Source organism: Chrysochloris asiatica, unplaced genomic scaffold (genome assembly GCF_000296735.1).
Source record: "Chrysochloris asiatica unplaced genomic scaffold, ChrAsi1.0 scaffold00014, whole genome shotgun sequence".
NCBI lineage: Eukaryota > Metazoa > Chordata > Mammalia > Afrosoricida > Chrysochloridae > Chrysochloris > Chrysochloris asiatica.
The window spans coordinates 8,097,291-8,113,719 of record NW_006408532.1 but is presented as its reverse complement, the minus strand read 5'-3'; the positions used below and the strand labels follow the sequence as shown (position 1 = coordinate 8,113,719).

Here is a 16,429-nt window from a genome sequence, read left to right as displayed (position 1 = left end):
CACAAAAAAACCCCCAGACACTCAACTATCAGCAGCAGATCAAGTTTTTGGGAACTGAGCTTATGAGGGAATTTTGTTTCCTAAATATCTGTTTATTTAGGAAATCTTTTCTAAATGTGCATGTATTCTTTTTGTGATCAGAGAGGGAGAAAAAATCCAAAAAACAATAAAAGATCCCCATTTAAAAATGCTCTACTGAATAAATAAATGTTTGAAAAACCAACAAAAAACTATCTACAATGACATCAAAAATCACGCAGGTGATGATGGGTGCACATAATGTGGATGTTAGCTTGTGCCACCGAGATGAGATGTATGGTTACAAAGGCAAATGTAAACAAGTCAGAGACTTAGGAATAAATGTAATAAAAGATATAGAAGACTTCTACTTTTATACAACATTGATGAGAAAAATTAAAGAAGACTTACATGGAGAGATAGATCATAGGTTTAATTCATGGATTAAAAGACTCATTATTAAGATGATCCCAAACTGATCTGTAGAGTCAACATAACCCTAATAAAAACCCCAACAGGCTGTGTGTGTGTGTAAAGTTATAAGGTACCTCTCAAATTTATATGGAAATGCAAAAGCCGTGACAATCTTGAAAAATAAAAACTAAGTTGAAGTGAATGGCTTCACTTACCATAAAGCTACAGTCATCAAAACATTGCAGTATAGGTTCAGGAATATATAAACAGAGGCATGGAACAGGTGAAGTCTCGAAATAGTCATTTGACTTTCAACAAAGTTATCAACAAGGAAAGGAAAATTTTTTCAACCAACAGTGCTAGAGTAACGGGACATCCTGAAGAAAAAAATGAACCTTGATCTCGGCTTCGTAACATCCAGAAATATTCATTTAAGATTGTGTAAAAGACATAAATATAACAGAGGAGAAAACCTAGACTAAGAAAAGTTGAGTGACTTGTCCATTGTCACATGCTATAAAGTGACAGAACTTGCATGGAGCCTAGGAACCCAAAGCCTGGGTTCCCAACCTCTGCTAAAAAGGGATAGTATCAGGACATTGTGATTAGAAGGTGCCCACTGTTTCTGAGGTTGTACCACTTTGAGAATTTATAGCCAGAATTAGCTAGTTACATTTAATCATATCCTATTTGTTATTATATTACTACCAAGGGTACCTATCTTGGTTCTTGGGGCTATTCACCCTTGGCTGGTTCTTGGGACTATTCACCCTTGGCTGAAACTAGAGCTGTTGCCAGCCCACCAAGAAACCACAGCCAGACTGGTCAAGCTGAGTCCTCCCCAAGCAGAGCTGGCTTCCTCAGCCTCCTCCAAGGGGGATAGGATAGGGCTCACTCCACCTGCCTCCTGTCCCTCCCTCCCTCCTTCCATGGAGCTCACCTAAGGGTCCGGCAGGGCACTTTCCCCTCCTTCACCAACTGCAAGGCCTCCTTGTAGGCAGCAGCAGGCCTGGAGAGTGGGATCGGGTAATCTTCGATCTGTAGGGACTCAAAGAGCTAGGGGGTAGGGGGGAAGGGATGCAGAGGATGAAGGAGGACAGTCTGCCAGCAAGGAGCACCTAGGGGGCATGTCCTGCACTCTCAGCCTCTCAGAAGGTATGTCAGAGGGAGACTGACCCAAAGCAGGAGGATGTCTGAGTAATCTGGAGCTCCCCTCTCAGCCTCGGCATCCCCATCTCCAGGAATCCTTCCTGAAAGGACTATTTACTGTCCTCAGGCGGAGGCTGGCCAGGCCTGACACATGGCCTGACAGGAGACTAACGCCAAACAACGGGCACAGATGTCTGGAGAAGGGTGAAGTCAGTGTGGATTGATGCAGTTGAAGGCAGGGACCTCTGCTCTCATCCACAGGACCTAAGACCCCTCCCTGACTTCATGGGCCTCCTCTTCCCTGGAAACTGCACTGAGTCCCTAGAGAGCAGCACTTGGTGACAGTCATATTTTGCTCCCATCAGAGGAAATGCCTTCACTTTCCCACGGCCCTGGGCTCACCCCACTGGCCTCGAGAAGAGCCTCTACGTTTACTTCATCCCTAGCTCGGGGAGACCTAATGTGGGACCACCTCTCATTCTGTTGCGTCACCTCGGTGGCAGAGAAGAAGGAATCCTCAGAGGTCAGGCTGTCCTCATCATCTACCCGTAGACGCAGGGAGCCCTCAGTCAGGGGCAGCATGAGGGTCCTCTCTGGAAAGAGAAGGGCTTGGCTGAGATTTCCCCACAGAGCTTTCTAAGAGCCATGTATGCAAAGCCTACCACTACCTGATTCATGGAAGTTCTATGTGGAGTGGCTGATGCAGATGTTCACAGAACCATTTTTGTGAAGACACTGGGATATCAATCCCCTCAGATAAATCATCTCTTTCAAGCCTCATAACATCCTGAGGCGGGCACAAGATTATCCCCACTTCACAGGTGGGGACATTGGAACACAGGTGGGTAATGGGCTGGCTCATGCATGTACAGCTAGACACTGACACCTGGAGGACCCTGAGTTCTGCAGGGGACAGAGACATTGCTGGACTGTGATCTGGGTTAGCCATGCCCCCTTCCTGACACAGTGATACTTAGCTGCTGATACCAAAGGGCTCAAAGGAGAACACAGGTCCCTCACCTGACATCTCTGCCCCCTTCTGCTCAGGAGCTGAGGGGCCTGGACATTTGTAGATGCTTAGGGTATGTTTAGCAAATGGGCAAAGACTACAGACCCTGTAGTGGGCCACCCTGAATGCTTCCCCAGCCCAAAGAGGAGCCCATCTCTATCTCATGGGGAGGCCAAAGGAAGCAGGATGAAGCCACATGGGGAGAAACCACGGAGGCATGTATAGCCTCAGCCAACCTCCCCTCTCTGTGCCCCCAGTGGTAGAAATCAGGAAGCCTGACACTCAGGAGACCCCCTCTGCAAGGTCACACATCACTGTCACAGCTCAGGGCTAACTACCCAGTGGGCACTAAGAGAACACTGGCTATTTGGCTGAGCTGACTTCATTCACATTGATGACATCATACCTCCTCACCTCAATGAAGGCAACAGTAAGAATTCTGTTCTTGGCCCTGTGGCCTGCTTTGGGCTGATCTCTATGTGAGTCATCCCCTCTGCCCACTTAGTGCCTGCTTGGAATACAATAGGGCAGTAGGATAGCATTCAACCCACTGCCAGGGAAAAGTTGGCATACAAGCCTCAAGGCTACCAGTGGGAGAGGGCAAAAAGCAGTAGCCAGGGACTCACAGATCTCATCCCAGTTCTGCTCCTACCTGCCACATATAATGGCATACCTCTGTCCCTATCTATGTAATCAGGCACTGAAAAAGATGAAGTCTGAGGGTGCTGAGAGTTTGGATTTGCCTGGGCCACTGAGTCCAGTCCCACCCTGTTGTTCTGGCAGCACCTCACCCAGTCCAGGCCCAGGCCCAGCTCACCCAGGTCCAGCAGCATGCTGTCCGATGGGAAGGTAGAGCCAAATTCCTCCTGCAGGTGGTAGGCCCGGTGCAGCAGCGTCTCCAGCTTCTCTGCAAACTCCCTTCGCTGTGACTCCGGCTTTGTGGAAAGCAAGTTGTCAATCCAGACTCTCCGAGCTCCCCATGGTAACAGCCCCACCCCTCACCAGGACCCTGGGGAAGGGGGAGAAGGTTCTGTAGTCCAGGACCCAAGACTAGGTACCTAACCTATGCTGTTTAGTACAGGAACCACCTGTCACAGGACATGACCAAGCACTTAAAATGAAGCCAGTCCAAATGGAAATATGTCTTAAGTGTAAATTATGTGGTCCTGGCCACCAGATTGCCAAGACCTAACATAAGGTAAGATATCTCATTAGCCACTTCATGCGATAGGCACTGAACTCTGTACTACAAGATCTGCAGTTCAAATCCACCAGGTGCTTCATGGGAGAAAGATGAGGCTTTCTGCTCCCATGAAGATTTAAAGCCACGGAAACACAGAGATGCTGTGTGTCAGAACCAACTCCCCAGTATGATGGGGTCAACAATGGGTTAGAAGGGCTGGAGAAGCTCAGCGGGTTTAGTAACAGTGGAAATGGTTGCCACTCGCTGAGTGCACACCCTGGACCCAGGACCTCATCATGGTACTTGGTTATTCAGTCAAGTACTTAGCCCAAGTCAGCCAGCTAGAGCCTGTCAGTCAGAGCTGGGATTCAACCCCAAGTTCACTGGCTGCTGTGCTTGGCTGTGGCTGGGCCAGGCCTCGTCAGGAGGCAGGGGAGCCGGCAGCCTTAGCAAAGATGAAAACTTCCTTGAAGTTACAGTCATTAGCCACCATTCATGATGAGACAGGTTGTGTCAAGCAAAATATTAAAGGGAAGCTCAAGTGAAAGAAGGTGAGCTACAAGAGATCCTGGGCACTATGAGCACATGTTTGTGCAAAAACACTAAGCAGATAAAATGCACACTCCAACCTAGTCTACTAGTAAAGTCTGGGAGACACACCCCATAGTGTTGCCCCATGCACCACATAGTGTCCTCTCTGGGTGGTGAGAAAACGGAGATTTGTTTTCTTGTCTGTGGCTTCCATTTGGGGAAATGTTCACATATGGACTTTGAGTCTTCACATGCTACTCAGCAGTGGTTGACAGCAGGAGCCAACCATTTCTGCTCTCTGTGATGATGATAATACCCACTAGCCTTGGGCTGTACTGTCTTCCAACCAGGATGGCCTTGGAGCCTAACACATCACTCAGAATAAGGTACTACTTTTCACACTCCACCTGTGACCTGCTCTGCGGTTGCAAAGGGTCTGGTCATAGTTCTTCTCTTAGGCTCTGGAGCTCTGAGCTTTTCTGAAGCTGAGGCCTGACCATGACTCTACCATCGGCACACACCTCCCTGGTACCACACAGAAAGAATGATAGGCCTGGTCCTGTCCCTACCTCAGGTCTCACTTTGAAGAAAAGACTCTGCTGTGAAGTTAGAACAAGCACATCCCCTTCATTAAAAAAAAAAAAAATCTATTTTTGGAAGAAATTAAAGACCTAGGGCTCACAAAATAGAGCTGCAGAACTTTGTAGGACACTAAAAATAAAAACAATAATACAATGACACTAAAAACCCCATTAAAAAAAATCAGTATCATTGTACCACTTGAATTTAACACTTGCTATACTGAGGTATCTCTAAGACTTTATTCTTAGACTGTGTTTGAGCACATAGTTCATATTCTTTATGGAAACATAAAATCATGTTCCATATACTCTTTAGCACATTAACAAGGTATATACAATATATTGTTAAATGAAAAAAAAACAAGGTACATAACTGCATGCAATAGGTCCCCATGACCATGATCCTTAGTCATTCTTCAGGTCTGGAACTGAACTCACCCCCATGGCTCAATTTTCAGCCAAGCAATGGACAGATTATACAGAGAAAAATAATACTAGGGAGGAATGCACACCTTAGAATAATCAACCATCTGAGATCAAAAGGGAAGCATTTACCCAAGGGCAAAGTTCAGAAAGGCTGAGAAGGAAGGAGGAATGGAGACAGGACACACAGGGAGGAGATGGGATAGATGATGTTACATTGTGGGGACTGCAATCAATGAGATGAAACAAAATGTATATGAATTGTTTAATGGGAAACTGGTTGCTCTGCAAACTTTTCAGCCAATTCAGAATAAAAAGTGAAAAAAAAAAGCCCTATTATTTTTAAAGAGCAAATGTGATTTGTAGTTATTTAAAAATTGGAAGAATAAACAACAAACTTTCCAAGAGAAAAGAATATGGAATACACTTGAGCTTTCTGGTTTGTGGTAATGGTTTATAATGACCATATAGGAGCAACAAAATCTTTTAAAAAGTGAGAAGTGAGACTTAATGTACTTGGGGTTGTTAAAAAGGGTAATAAGCAGGGGGAAAAAACTAACCAACCCAATACAGCCACCCTAGTTAGCTGATTAAATAACTGATAGCGTAGTGGTTACGAATCGGGCTGCGAACCTAAAGGTCAGCGGTTCGAAACTACCAGCTGCTCCGTGGAGAGAAAGATGAGGCTTTCTACTCCCGTAAGGATTTACACCCTCGGAAACCCTGTACAGGGTCGCTATGGGTCGGAACCGACTCGACGGCACGTAACAACAACAACAACAGTCAGACTTGTGACATAATTCAATAACATCATTAAAAACTACGTGGATACAAACACAAACAAGTACAAGTAAAAATGGAGAAATCTGAAAAAGATTGGTGGACTGTATCAGTGTCTGGTTGTACTAGTGTACCACAGTCTTTCACAAAATGCTATCGGGAGTGGGGGTAAAATAGGTAAAGGGTAAATGTACTATTTCTTAACAATTTGCAAGTGAATCTATAATTACCTCACTAAAAATTTCAATGACAAAATAACATGGAAAGATATTTAAGACATGTTGTTCAGTAAAAAGAAATCAGGTAGTAAAACTCTATGACTAGATATAAGACCTTGATTTTATAGTTAAAAAAATTATAGCCCCTGCTTTACACCATATATAAAAATTAACTCAATATGGATCAAAGACCTAAATGTAAAAATGAGTTTTATAAAACTCTTGGAAAAAAGCTTAAGAGTAAATCTTCATGGACTTACATTACACAATGGTTTCTCAAATATGACACCAAAGGAACAAATGACATTTTAAAAATTAAAAACGATAAATCAGAATTCATAAAAATTAAAAATTTTTGCATTTCAACGTATACTAACAAGAAAGTGAAGACAACTCATAGGAAGGGAGAAAATATTTTGCACATTATGTATGTGATACAAGAATAGATATAGAACTCTTATGACTGAATTATAAAAAGAAAAAATTTTAAATGGGCAAGGGATCTGAAGACGTATAAATGACCAATAAGCACATGAAAAGATGCGCAATGTCATTAGCTATCAAGAAATACAAATCAAAACCAACATGAAATACTACTTCACATCCACTAGAATGTCTATGGTCAAAAAGGAAAATAATAACAAGCATCGGTGAAGATGGAAAGAGAATGGAACTCTCATACACCTCTGGGTGGGGAAATAAAATGGTGCAGTTGTTTCAGAAAACAGTCTGGCAGGTCCTTAAAAAGTTTAACATAAAGTTACCATATGATCATCCAGCTGGCTACACAAAACATGTACACAAATGTTCATAGCAACATTATTCATAATAGCTAGAATATAGAAACAACTCAAATATGCCTATTAACTGATGAGTGAAGAAACAAAACTTGGTATGTCCATACAACAGAATAGTTCCTGCCTTAACAAGGGTATGAATTACTGACACATGGGTAAACCTTAAAAACTATAATGTTAAGTGAAAGAAGTCAGTTACACAAATCCACATATTATATAATTCCATTGATATGAAATGTCCAAAACAGGCAAATACACAGAGACAGGAAGTAAGATTCAGCAATTGCTAGTAGGAACAGGGAAAATGGGGAGTAACTGCTAATGGACTGGTGTTTCTTCATGGGGTGAAAAAGTTGTTCTGAAATTGGGCAGCGGTGATAGTTTGACAATTTTGTGAATATACTAGCAGCCAATGGATCTACTAGTTAAACTTGTGAATTGTATGGTATATAAATTATATTCCTATAAAGCTGTTTAGGAATCCTGGTGTAATGCTGCAGGATCAACACTTGACTGCTAACCATAAGTCAGCGATTCAAACCCACCAACTGGAATCGATTCCATGGCACTTAACAATACAACAAAGCTGTTTAAGAAATTACAGCATACAAAAAACGCCTAGAAGGATACAAAATGGTTATGTATATATCAGTGGTTCTAGGTGTCAATAGTATTGACAACAAAGATCATTTACTGAGTCCTGATGTGGCCCTGTAGGATAAGCACTGGACTGATAAGCACAAGGTCGGTGGGTTAAACCTACCAGTCACTCCTTGGAAACCTTACACAGGGTTGCTATGAGTTGGAACTGACTCCATGGCACTTAACACCATCACCACTATGGAATAGCCCTTTATGTCAGGTTCTTGTATTCTCAACAACATCAATCCTCAGGGAGATAGAGGGTCTTTGCCCTAGACCACAACCATCGTCTATTTTATCAGTCTGAGCTTTTTCTCCCTCATTTCTATTCCTGTCATTTTCACCATTACTACAAAGACTAGAAAGAAGGCCTGGCAACCTAATTCTAAAAATTCAGCCCATGAAAACGCTATGGATCATGACATTCTGCTTCCACTGTGGCTGGGACATCGTGAGTCAGGACTCACCTTAATAACTAACAACAACCTCCTAAGGAACATTTATTATATAATTGCTTTCACAATACAAAAAACAATAAAAGTTCTGTTTTTAAGACGTGGTATTAGCAATAAGGAGTCCTGGCATGGCACTGTAGGATAAGTACTGGACCACAAGGTTGGTTTGAATCACAAGGCCAGCAGTTCAAACCCACCAGCCACTCCTCAGAAACTCTAGGCAGGGTCACTGTGAGTCGGAACTGACTCGATGGTGCTTCACAACAACAATTAGCAATAAATACAATTTTTAAAATAATGCCTTCTCCTTCACCCCTTCCCTACACATTCCAAAGCTGCCCACCCTCTGCCCACAGACACAACCTGATAAAGCTGCAACCAAGGGCACTGAAGAATTTGTATGGCATGAGTTTTTAAATTTTGCACCCCAGACATTTCCCAGGCCTTCCCACTCCCACAACTACAGCAGGCCTACCTGCATTAACAGGTCGCTGAACGAATAACCCATCATGGGGTGTTGGGCACATACAACTTCAACTTGTTACTGGTTATGCCAGGTATGTCCTCTGCTAGCCTTCTGCAGACTACTTCACAGGCTCCCTTACTGACTGGTTCCCAACCAACAGAAGGTATAGGTGGAAGAATAAAAGGCAGGGGAAAGGGCAGATCAATTTACCCCTCCTCTTTTTGTTTCAGACCACATCTCTATCCCCTACTCCAAACATGCGCTGCTGGACAGCCTCCTCAATGGCTCTAGCTCCCTGAAAGATGGCCCTGGTTGCTACTCACACTGCTGGGCCTCCCTCACCTTTGTCACCAATTTCCCTGTGTTAAAACGCCTGCTTTTAATATCCAGAGTTGTTTCCATTTTTCCTGGCTAGACTCTGACTGATTCTCCAGATAATGTCAAACTGCTCCCTAATGCAAGCAAAGGACAGGAGTCCTGGAATGGCACTGTGGGCTAATGCGCTGGATTGCAAAATCGTTTGAACCACAAGGTCAGTGGTTCAAGCTCACCAGCCACTCCTTGGAAACCCTATACAGGTCACAATGGGTTGGAACCAACTTGATGGCACTTAACAACAAACAGAGGACAGGAGCGCAAAAGAGGGTTCAGAAGGGTTAAATACAGATAAGCATAAAGAATGAAACGAAACCAGCTCACAATATCACCACCATATAAGCCCTGCCCATATGGATATGCTCAAAATTAGAAAAGTCAAATAGTATAGAGAGATACTGAAAAGCACAGAAAAGCCTTTTGCACTTTACCTTCTATGCATCAATAACTGTTGTTGGTAATTTCCTGTGTATCTTTCTAGTTGTTGTTAAGTGCCATTGAGTTGGTTCCGACCCATAGCAACCCTACACAGGGTTTTCAAGGAGTAGCTGGTGAACTTGAACCACCAACCTTGTAGTTCAAACCAACTTTGCAGTCCAGTACATTAACCAACAGCGCCACACTGGGACTCGCAAACACATCTCAGCATTAACCCGTAAGTGTGCATATGCATGGATGCATAGTTCATAAAAACAGACATGCCTGGGATCACACTGCATACACGGCTCTACCTCTTGTTTTCCCCTTAAGGATGTATCTCTGATACTATAACGTATCCGCTCCCACAGTCTTTCCAGCACTATCTTTTATTATTTTAATGGCTGCCCACTAGTCCAGTCCCCTCAGTGATGGGAACTTAGTTTATCATTTTCTTGCGTGGGCTTTTTAAAAATATAACAAAGGAATGCGTCAATCAATATCATAGGACATATATTTTAGCTTACTTTTATGGGAATATTTTATTTTACCTTATTTTAATTCATGGGTAAATAATATGATGCAACAAAAATGGAGAAAAAAGTATAAAGAAAAAAGCAAAAACCCAAAAGTCCTATCAACAATGAACAGAAAGTTGTTGGCACTTAACATCTCAACAAATGATTAATAATAAGCAATCATTAATAATGTCAGCCTGTTTACTGAGTAATTAATTATCAAGTGCCAAGCCTTGTGTTAAGGATGTTCTATGAATTATTTAATTTTGGCAACATTCTTGCAAAGGGGGATGGATGAGTGACTTGCCCAAAATTCCACACAGCAGGTGGAATCTCCCAAAGTTAGGCTGCCTTTTCTTGCACATTGCCAACCTTTTCCCATGCCAGGGTCAGAAGAGATGCAGGGGAAGACTGCCTACCTCTGACAGCACCTCTGAAGCTGTCTCCGGGTTTTGGAGGCTATCCCCCGGTGTAGGGGTGTTGCTGTTCTCCCCTTTCTGCCCCACACTCAGTGCCTGCTCCCACTTCTGCAGAGCCTCCTCGAACAGCTCCATGCCTGAGCAAAGGTAAGAGAGAAGAGAGTCAGGCTCCCAGCATAAAGAAGGTAGCCTGGCCCTACAGAGCCCCAGTCAGGAGGGTTCAGAACAGTGGGGTAACAGGAAGGTCCAGAAGGACAAGATTCTGACAGGACAGAAGGCCAGGTCCTGATCCCTTTTATAGGGTTTTTATCTGTTTATAGGCCTGCTTTCAGACCAGACTGGTTCCCGGAGAGTACCCCTTGCCTAGCAATGACTGGGAACCAATGACCAGTGGGTGGAGGCAGAGGCAAAGTGGCACACAAAGAATCCTAAGGTCCCTCTCTCCTCCCCCCAAAGGAAGGCCTTACCTTGTATGTAGAGGCTCTCAGCATTGCCATCACTGGCGGTCACAGACTCCTCCATTCCCCTGGCATCCCACGGTCCCGAGCAGGCGGCCGTGGGGCTGGATGGGTCAACCACCACCATCTGGGTGCCAAGCAAGGCAGGACATGGAGTGAGGCCTTCCCAGGCCCTTCCCCACATTCTCTCTAAATAACCCCTGCGCTAGACTCTGGCCATAGCGTACAAGGCCCTAACTCAGCTGCTTCCACAACTTCAAGTGCCTGGTGATGCTTCACAGATACTTCTTCAGTAGGAAGAAACATCCAGGAACCAGCAGCTTCTAATAAATGTTGCTCTGATGGCAATACCCACTCCCCGTTCCAGGGCTCCTCTATCTGCCTGACAAGAACTATGGTGAGAGCAGCCTGCACTACATGCCCTCCCAGGTTGTGGGTCTCTCCAGGACAACTACCATCTCTCACCCACCCTGTGTCCACAGGGCAGTGCCTGGCTCAGAGCTGGGGCTCAGGACTTCCCGAGTAAATTAATAACTGGATAAATGCGTAAACCAAAAGTCATTTCCCAAGAGAAAATAAGCTCTTTGTCTTATTTACCTCTACAACCCACGTGCCTAGCAGAGTCCCTGGCACAAGCACCTGCTTGTTCAATGTCTGATGAATGCATGAATGCATGAATAAATGAACTTTCAGAGAGAAGCAGCTTCCCTAGGAGACCATAAACTTCTCTTCTGCATCTTATTCGCCTTTCTCTTACCCATGACTGGCACATGATGAGTAAAAATCTCTGAAAGTCTGCATGAATGAATGGATGGTTAGATGGGTGCATGGATGGAAGGATGGATGCACGGATAAAGGGATGAATGAATCAAACCTTTCTTCTCATCTCCCTACCAGATGATGAGCTTCCAGAGGACAGAGACTAAGCCTACTTAGTACAGACCTAGAGACAGTGACAGGTACACCAACTACCCCTGTTTGGCCTGGTGCCCCAAGCCCAGGTCCTTACCGAGGCCAAGCTGTGGGAGGAGCCTGAGTGCTTGCTGGGCTCAATGGAGGAAATGCCGCTAAGAGTATCGTTGCTCTTGCTACTGGGGCTCTGCACCCTCCGGCTGGAATAGCCTATGAAGAACAGGAGGTCAGGAGTCATGGCAGGTTTCCCACCTGGCCCCTACACATGCCATCCCCACTGCTTGGAACACTCTCCCCATCCCTTACCCATATTTGAGTGCCAATCCTGACCTATCCTGCACACCCGGATGTTGTGGACCTAGCAGAAGAGTGGTGGGTTCCTGCTTGCTTTCTTTCCTGCTCTCCACTGCATCCCAGGGAGGGCGATGGCTTCACATGATAAGCACTGAACCACAACCATGAGGTTGGTGGTTCAAGTCCACCAGTTGCTCCAAGGGAGAGAGATATGACTTTCTGCTCCCATGAAAGATTTAAAGCCTTGGAAACCATATACAGGGTTGCTGTGAGTTGAAACTGATTCCAGAACAGGCCTTGGCCTGAGGAAGGTCCCAGATCTGCCAGGATAAGCCCAAGAATGAGATTCAGCTACTTCCTCGCATTTTTCTTACTCAGATTCTCTTATGCTGCTGAATGCATGACTGATTTAGAATTTTCCTTGTTCCAAAAGGGCCACAACTTTTTAAAATAATACACCAATGACTTTTTTTCCAAAAGTATGAAAGAGAAAATGAGGTGGAACCAGATAGTAGTGGAGGCACAGTGAACACAAACTCAGCAACAGGAGTCCCAGGTCTCCAGCGGCCAGAGCACGTCTCAGGATCCTGGTTTCACTTCTAGTCTAGAAACTTGGTTTTCCAATTGTAAAGAGAAAACTTTTCTTTTGTAACGATAAATCACAATTAAAATTCATCTTCACAAGAGACTTTGGCATCTTAAAACAGGGTTTTTCCCGAAAAGAGAATTCCTTGCCACGGAAAGAGATCCATAAGGCATTCATGAGTATCTGGAGGCTAGCAGTCCTGGTGTGGCGCTGTAGGATAAGCACTGGACTATTAACAGCAAGGTTGGTAGTTCAAATCTACCAACTGTTTCTCGGAAACCCTATACAGGGTCACTCACTATACATCAGAACGGACTCAACAACACCTAGCAAGTAAGGAATTATTGCTTTTTAAAAAATATATAAAAATTATATAAATACAGAAAATCTAGATATATATCTATATTATAATTAAAATCTATTTTAAAAAGATAAGAAACAAGACAATGTTACATTGTTGTTGTTGTTGTTGTGTGCCGTGGAGTTGGTTCCGACTCATAGTGACCCTGTACAGGGTTTCCGAGGCTGTAAATCTTTACAGCAGCAGAAAGCCTTATCTTTCTCCCGAAGAACAGCTGGTAGTTTCAAACTGATGACCTTGAGATTAGCGGCCCGATTCATAATCACTATTTTTTCTGTTCCATAGTTCTTTAAAATATTTAGGAATAAATCCTCAGGAAAAATCATCTAAATCTGAATCAATCTATCTCTATTGTTGTTGTTGTGAAGTGCCGTCGAGTCAGTTCTAACCCATGGTGACCTTGTATAGGGTTTCCAAGGAGTGAGCTTAAACCGGTGACCTTGTGGTTCAAACTGACCTTGCAGTCCAGTGCATTAACCATTAACCCTTAGTGCCACACCAGGACTCCTAATCTATTTCTATCTGTATGTACTTTTAAAAATTTAAATCAATTAAAAAAAGAGAGGGAATAATATCCACCACCCCAGGAGCCACAAAACAGATGAATGGCTGCCAAAGGTTGAGCGTAGGGGACTGGGCTGACTACAAAGAGACATGGGGGATTTTTTCTTCTTCTTCTTTTGTGAATTGAGTAAATGTTTTCAGAGTAGATCATCAGTTTTACATTCCACAAATCATACGCTTTGCTTCATTCGCTTGCAATCCCCTCCATGTAACGTCACTTATCCCACTTTCTCCCTGTGGTTCTTGTTTTCAGTCCTTCTTCTTTCTTAACCCTTTTGAATTTTGTCCCTAGGTTAATGTTGACCTTTGATCTTGAATGGCTGACCATTCTACGGTGTGCACACCTCACTAGTGTTGTTGTCCCTCCTATATACCTATCTATTACTTGGCTGAAATTTGAGCCACAGAGGTTGAGTTCAGTTCCAGACCTAAAGAATAACCAAGGGCCATAGTGTCAGATTTCTTCTAGTCTCTATCTGGACACAGAGGAATTTATAGGGTGATGGAACAGTTCTTAATGGCCAAAACACAAAACTGTACGAAAATAAGAGCAGATGTTACTATATATAAATTAAACTTTATTTTTAAAAAAATCATATGGCTCAGTAAACACATAACCCTTCCTGTGCCTGAATCTGGGGAGACCACCCTCTCTGGACCAAGGAGTCACACCCTACCAACCCCCTCTGGTCCCAGGTGCTCCCTAAAGGGGTACTCAGACAATGAGGACAACAAAACAACTTCCACTGACCGGGCGTATGGCACACCAAATCTTCACAATGACTCAGAAGAAGATGTCACTGTCATCCCTACATCATAGATGAGGGAAGTCACTGGCCGAGCTGAGACCTGAACCCAAGTCAGGCCCTTATCCATGATTTCACACCCACCTTTCTTCACCGACGGGACTTTCCGGGCCATCAGGATGGGGAGGGGCACCGAGCCCAGCTGCTGGCCTCCCACCTCGGGGCTGGCCTGCTTCTTTCTCCGTCGTCGCCTCTTCAGTTGGTGGGCAGCCAGGGCCAAAGCCACAGTCCCCAGGGCTGTGGCAAAGAGGACCTTCCGCAGGCCAGGGGTCAACCGCAGCTGCGAGAATGCTGACTACAGGAAAAGTGGGGGGTGGCTATGTTAGTCTTCCCAGAAAAGGCCCAAGGCAGGTGGAGCTGCCCCTCAAAGAACCTACCAGGTAGGGAGTAGCCATTTACCCAGTATACTCCATGCTGACCACCCACCAACAAAACAAAATCCACTGTGACTGAGTCAATACTGACGCATAGCAACCCTATGTAGGGTTTCCAAGACTATAAAAGTTTACAGGAGCAGACAGGCTCATCTTTCTCCCAAATCTCCCAAAGAGCGGCTGGTGGGCTTGAACTGCCGACCCTGCTGTTAGCAGCCCAACACCTAATCCACAAGGCCACCAAGGCTCCACCTCAGGTTCCTTAAATGTAGACCACATAGGTACAAAGAGGGGACACTTGGGAAAGCAAAATGACAATGCCAGGGAGATTGTATCCAAGGTCCAGCAGGTGTCCCCCAGCAGTCATGATTTTAACAGCAACATTAACTTCGCACCTACTATGCCATGTATGGACTCCTAGTGTGGCGCTGTACAATCAACTCTGGACTGCAAATCATAAGGCCAGTGGTTCAAACCCAACAGCTGCTCCTCAGACATGGTCACTATTAGTTGAAATCAACTTGACAGCACTTAACAACAACAACAAGCTGCCAGGTACCACACTTACTAAGACTTTACCAGTGTTACCTGTTGGAATCACTATCATATTGCAGATGAGAACCTGAGGCTCACATAGGTTAAGGCTTATGTCCAAGGTGACAGAATGAGAAACAGATGTCAAACCACATCTGCCAGATCTCAATTTCCACCCTCTTTGTTATGAAGGTTTATAAAGCAGCCCATCAGTTTTACATTCAACCAGATCCCAATTTCTTACTGGCTCCACGAAGATGAAGACATTCATTCTACCCACTGCCCCACCTGTACACATCCCACTGTTCCAACCTAACCCTCTGTTTCTGCCCAGCTGGAATGGAAGCCACTCAGGCGAGGCTGCACTCCTCATTCCTGCTTCTCTAGTGCCTAGCAGAAAGCAGACCTTAGGAAGTGTTGAAAGGTCTGGTAAGCTACAGATGTTTGCAGTTGGCAGATAAGGTGTTTTTAACTCCTTTTATAAATAAGAAACTGAGGTGGAGTGTTCACATAGTCTCAGGATGAACAGTGTGGGCTTGGGACCCAGACTCTAAACCCAGTCCTTCTTTTCCTGCTCATAGAGGCCAGATGCCTAGGACCCAGTTTTCCCAGATGCTGAAGGACCCTGGACTGAGTGGCTCTGGGTTTCATGGACAAATCCTTACCTGCCCAAATGTTGTATATAGGAAAACAGGGATCTCAGCCACTGTCATGGCCAGGGCCTGGATCATGGACATGCCCTCGGTCCTCCGGAATGCCATGGCAGAACCAGCACTTCAGGCAAAAGCCCACGGGGCCTCCGGCTTCCAAAAAAATATGTCTTCAACTAGCTGCAGGCTGAGTCCCAAGTACTGTCCACACCCCAGAAGGACAAGGACACACAGACCACAGGTCCCCTCCACAGAGCTAGAGGGACAGAAAGCCAAATCAGACACAAGAACAAGTACACCCACCAAAAGTACACAGGTTTCTCTGGGAAATACAGTGGGCGTGGAGCCTACATCTGGAATGTCATGTCTGACATCAGACCCCAGCCTACCTGCAACAAGGCAGCCAAATGCCCTACAGACCTTCTGCCCACCATGAGCCTTGGGAGTAAAAGACAGCTCTCTGGGGTGCTGGTCCAAGACAGGAGATGGGCAGGC

General features: G+C 44.8%; 1 protein-coding gene across 1 annotated transcript in view; it reads right to left on the bottom strand.

Moving 5' to 3' along the window:
- The window catches only part of FAM73B (family with sequence similarity 73, member B), a 30,382-nt gene extending 14,200 nt beyond the window's left edge, over positions 1-16,182 (bottom strand). The window contains exons 1-8 of the mRNA XM_006834854.1: positions 15,950-16,182; positions 14,461-14,671; positions 11,863-11,975; positions 10,863-10,980; positions 10,396-10,532; positions 3,408-3,525; positions 2,074-2,174; positions 1,373-1,488 (exon numbers count right to left, since the gene is read on the bottom strand). Of these exons, the coding sequence (XP_006834917.1) occupies positions 1,373-1,488; positions 2,074-2,174; positions 3,408-3,525; positions 10,396-10,532; positions 10,863-10,980; positions 11,863-11,975; positions 14,461-14,671; positions 15,950-16,045 (1,010 nt within the window). The 5' untranslated portion in view covers positions 16,046-16,182. The remainder of the gene's footprint in view (positions 1-1,372; positions 1,489-2,073; positions 2,175-3,407; positions 3,526-10,395; positions 10,533-10,862; positions 10,981-11,862; positions 11,976-14,460; positions 14,672-15,949) is intronic.
- Between the last annotated feature and the right edge of the window lie 247 nt (positions 16,183-16,429).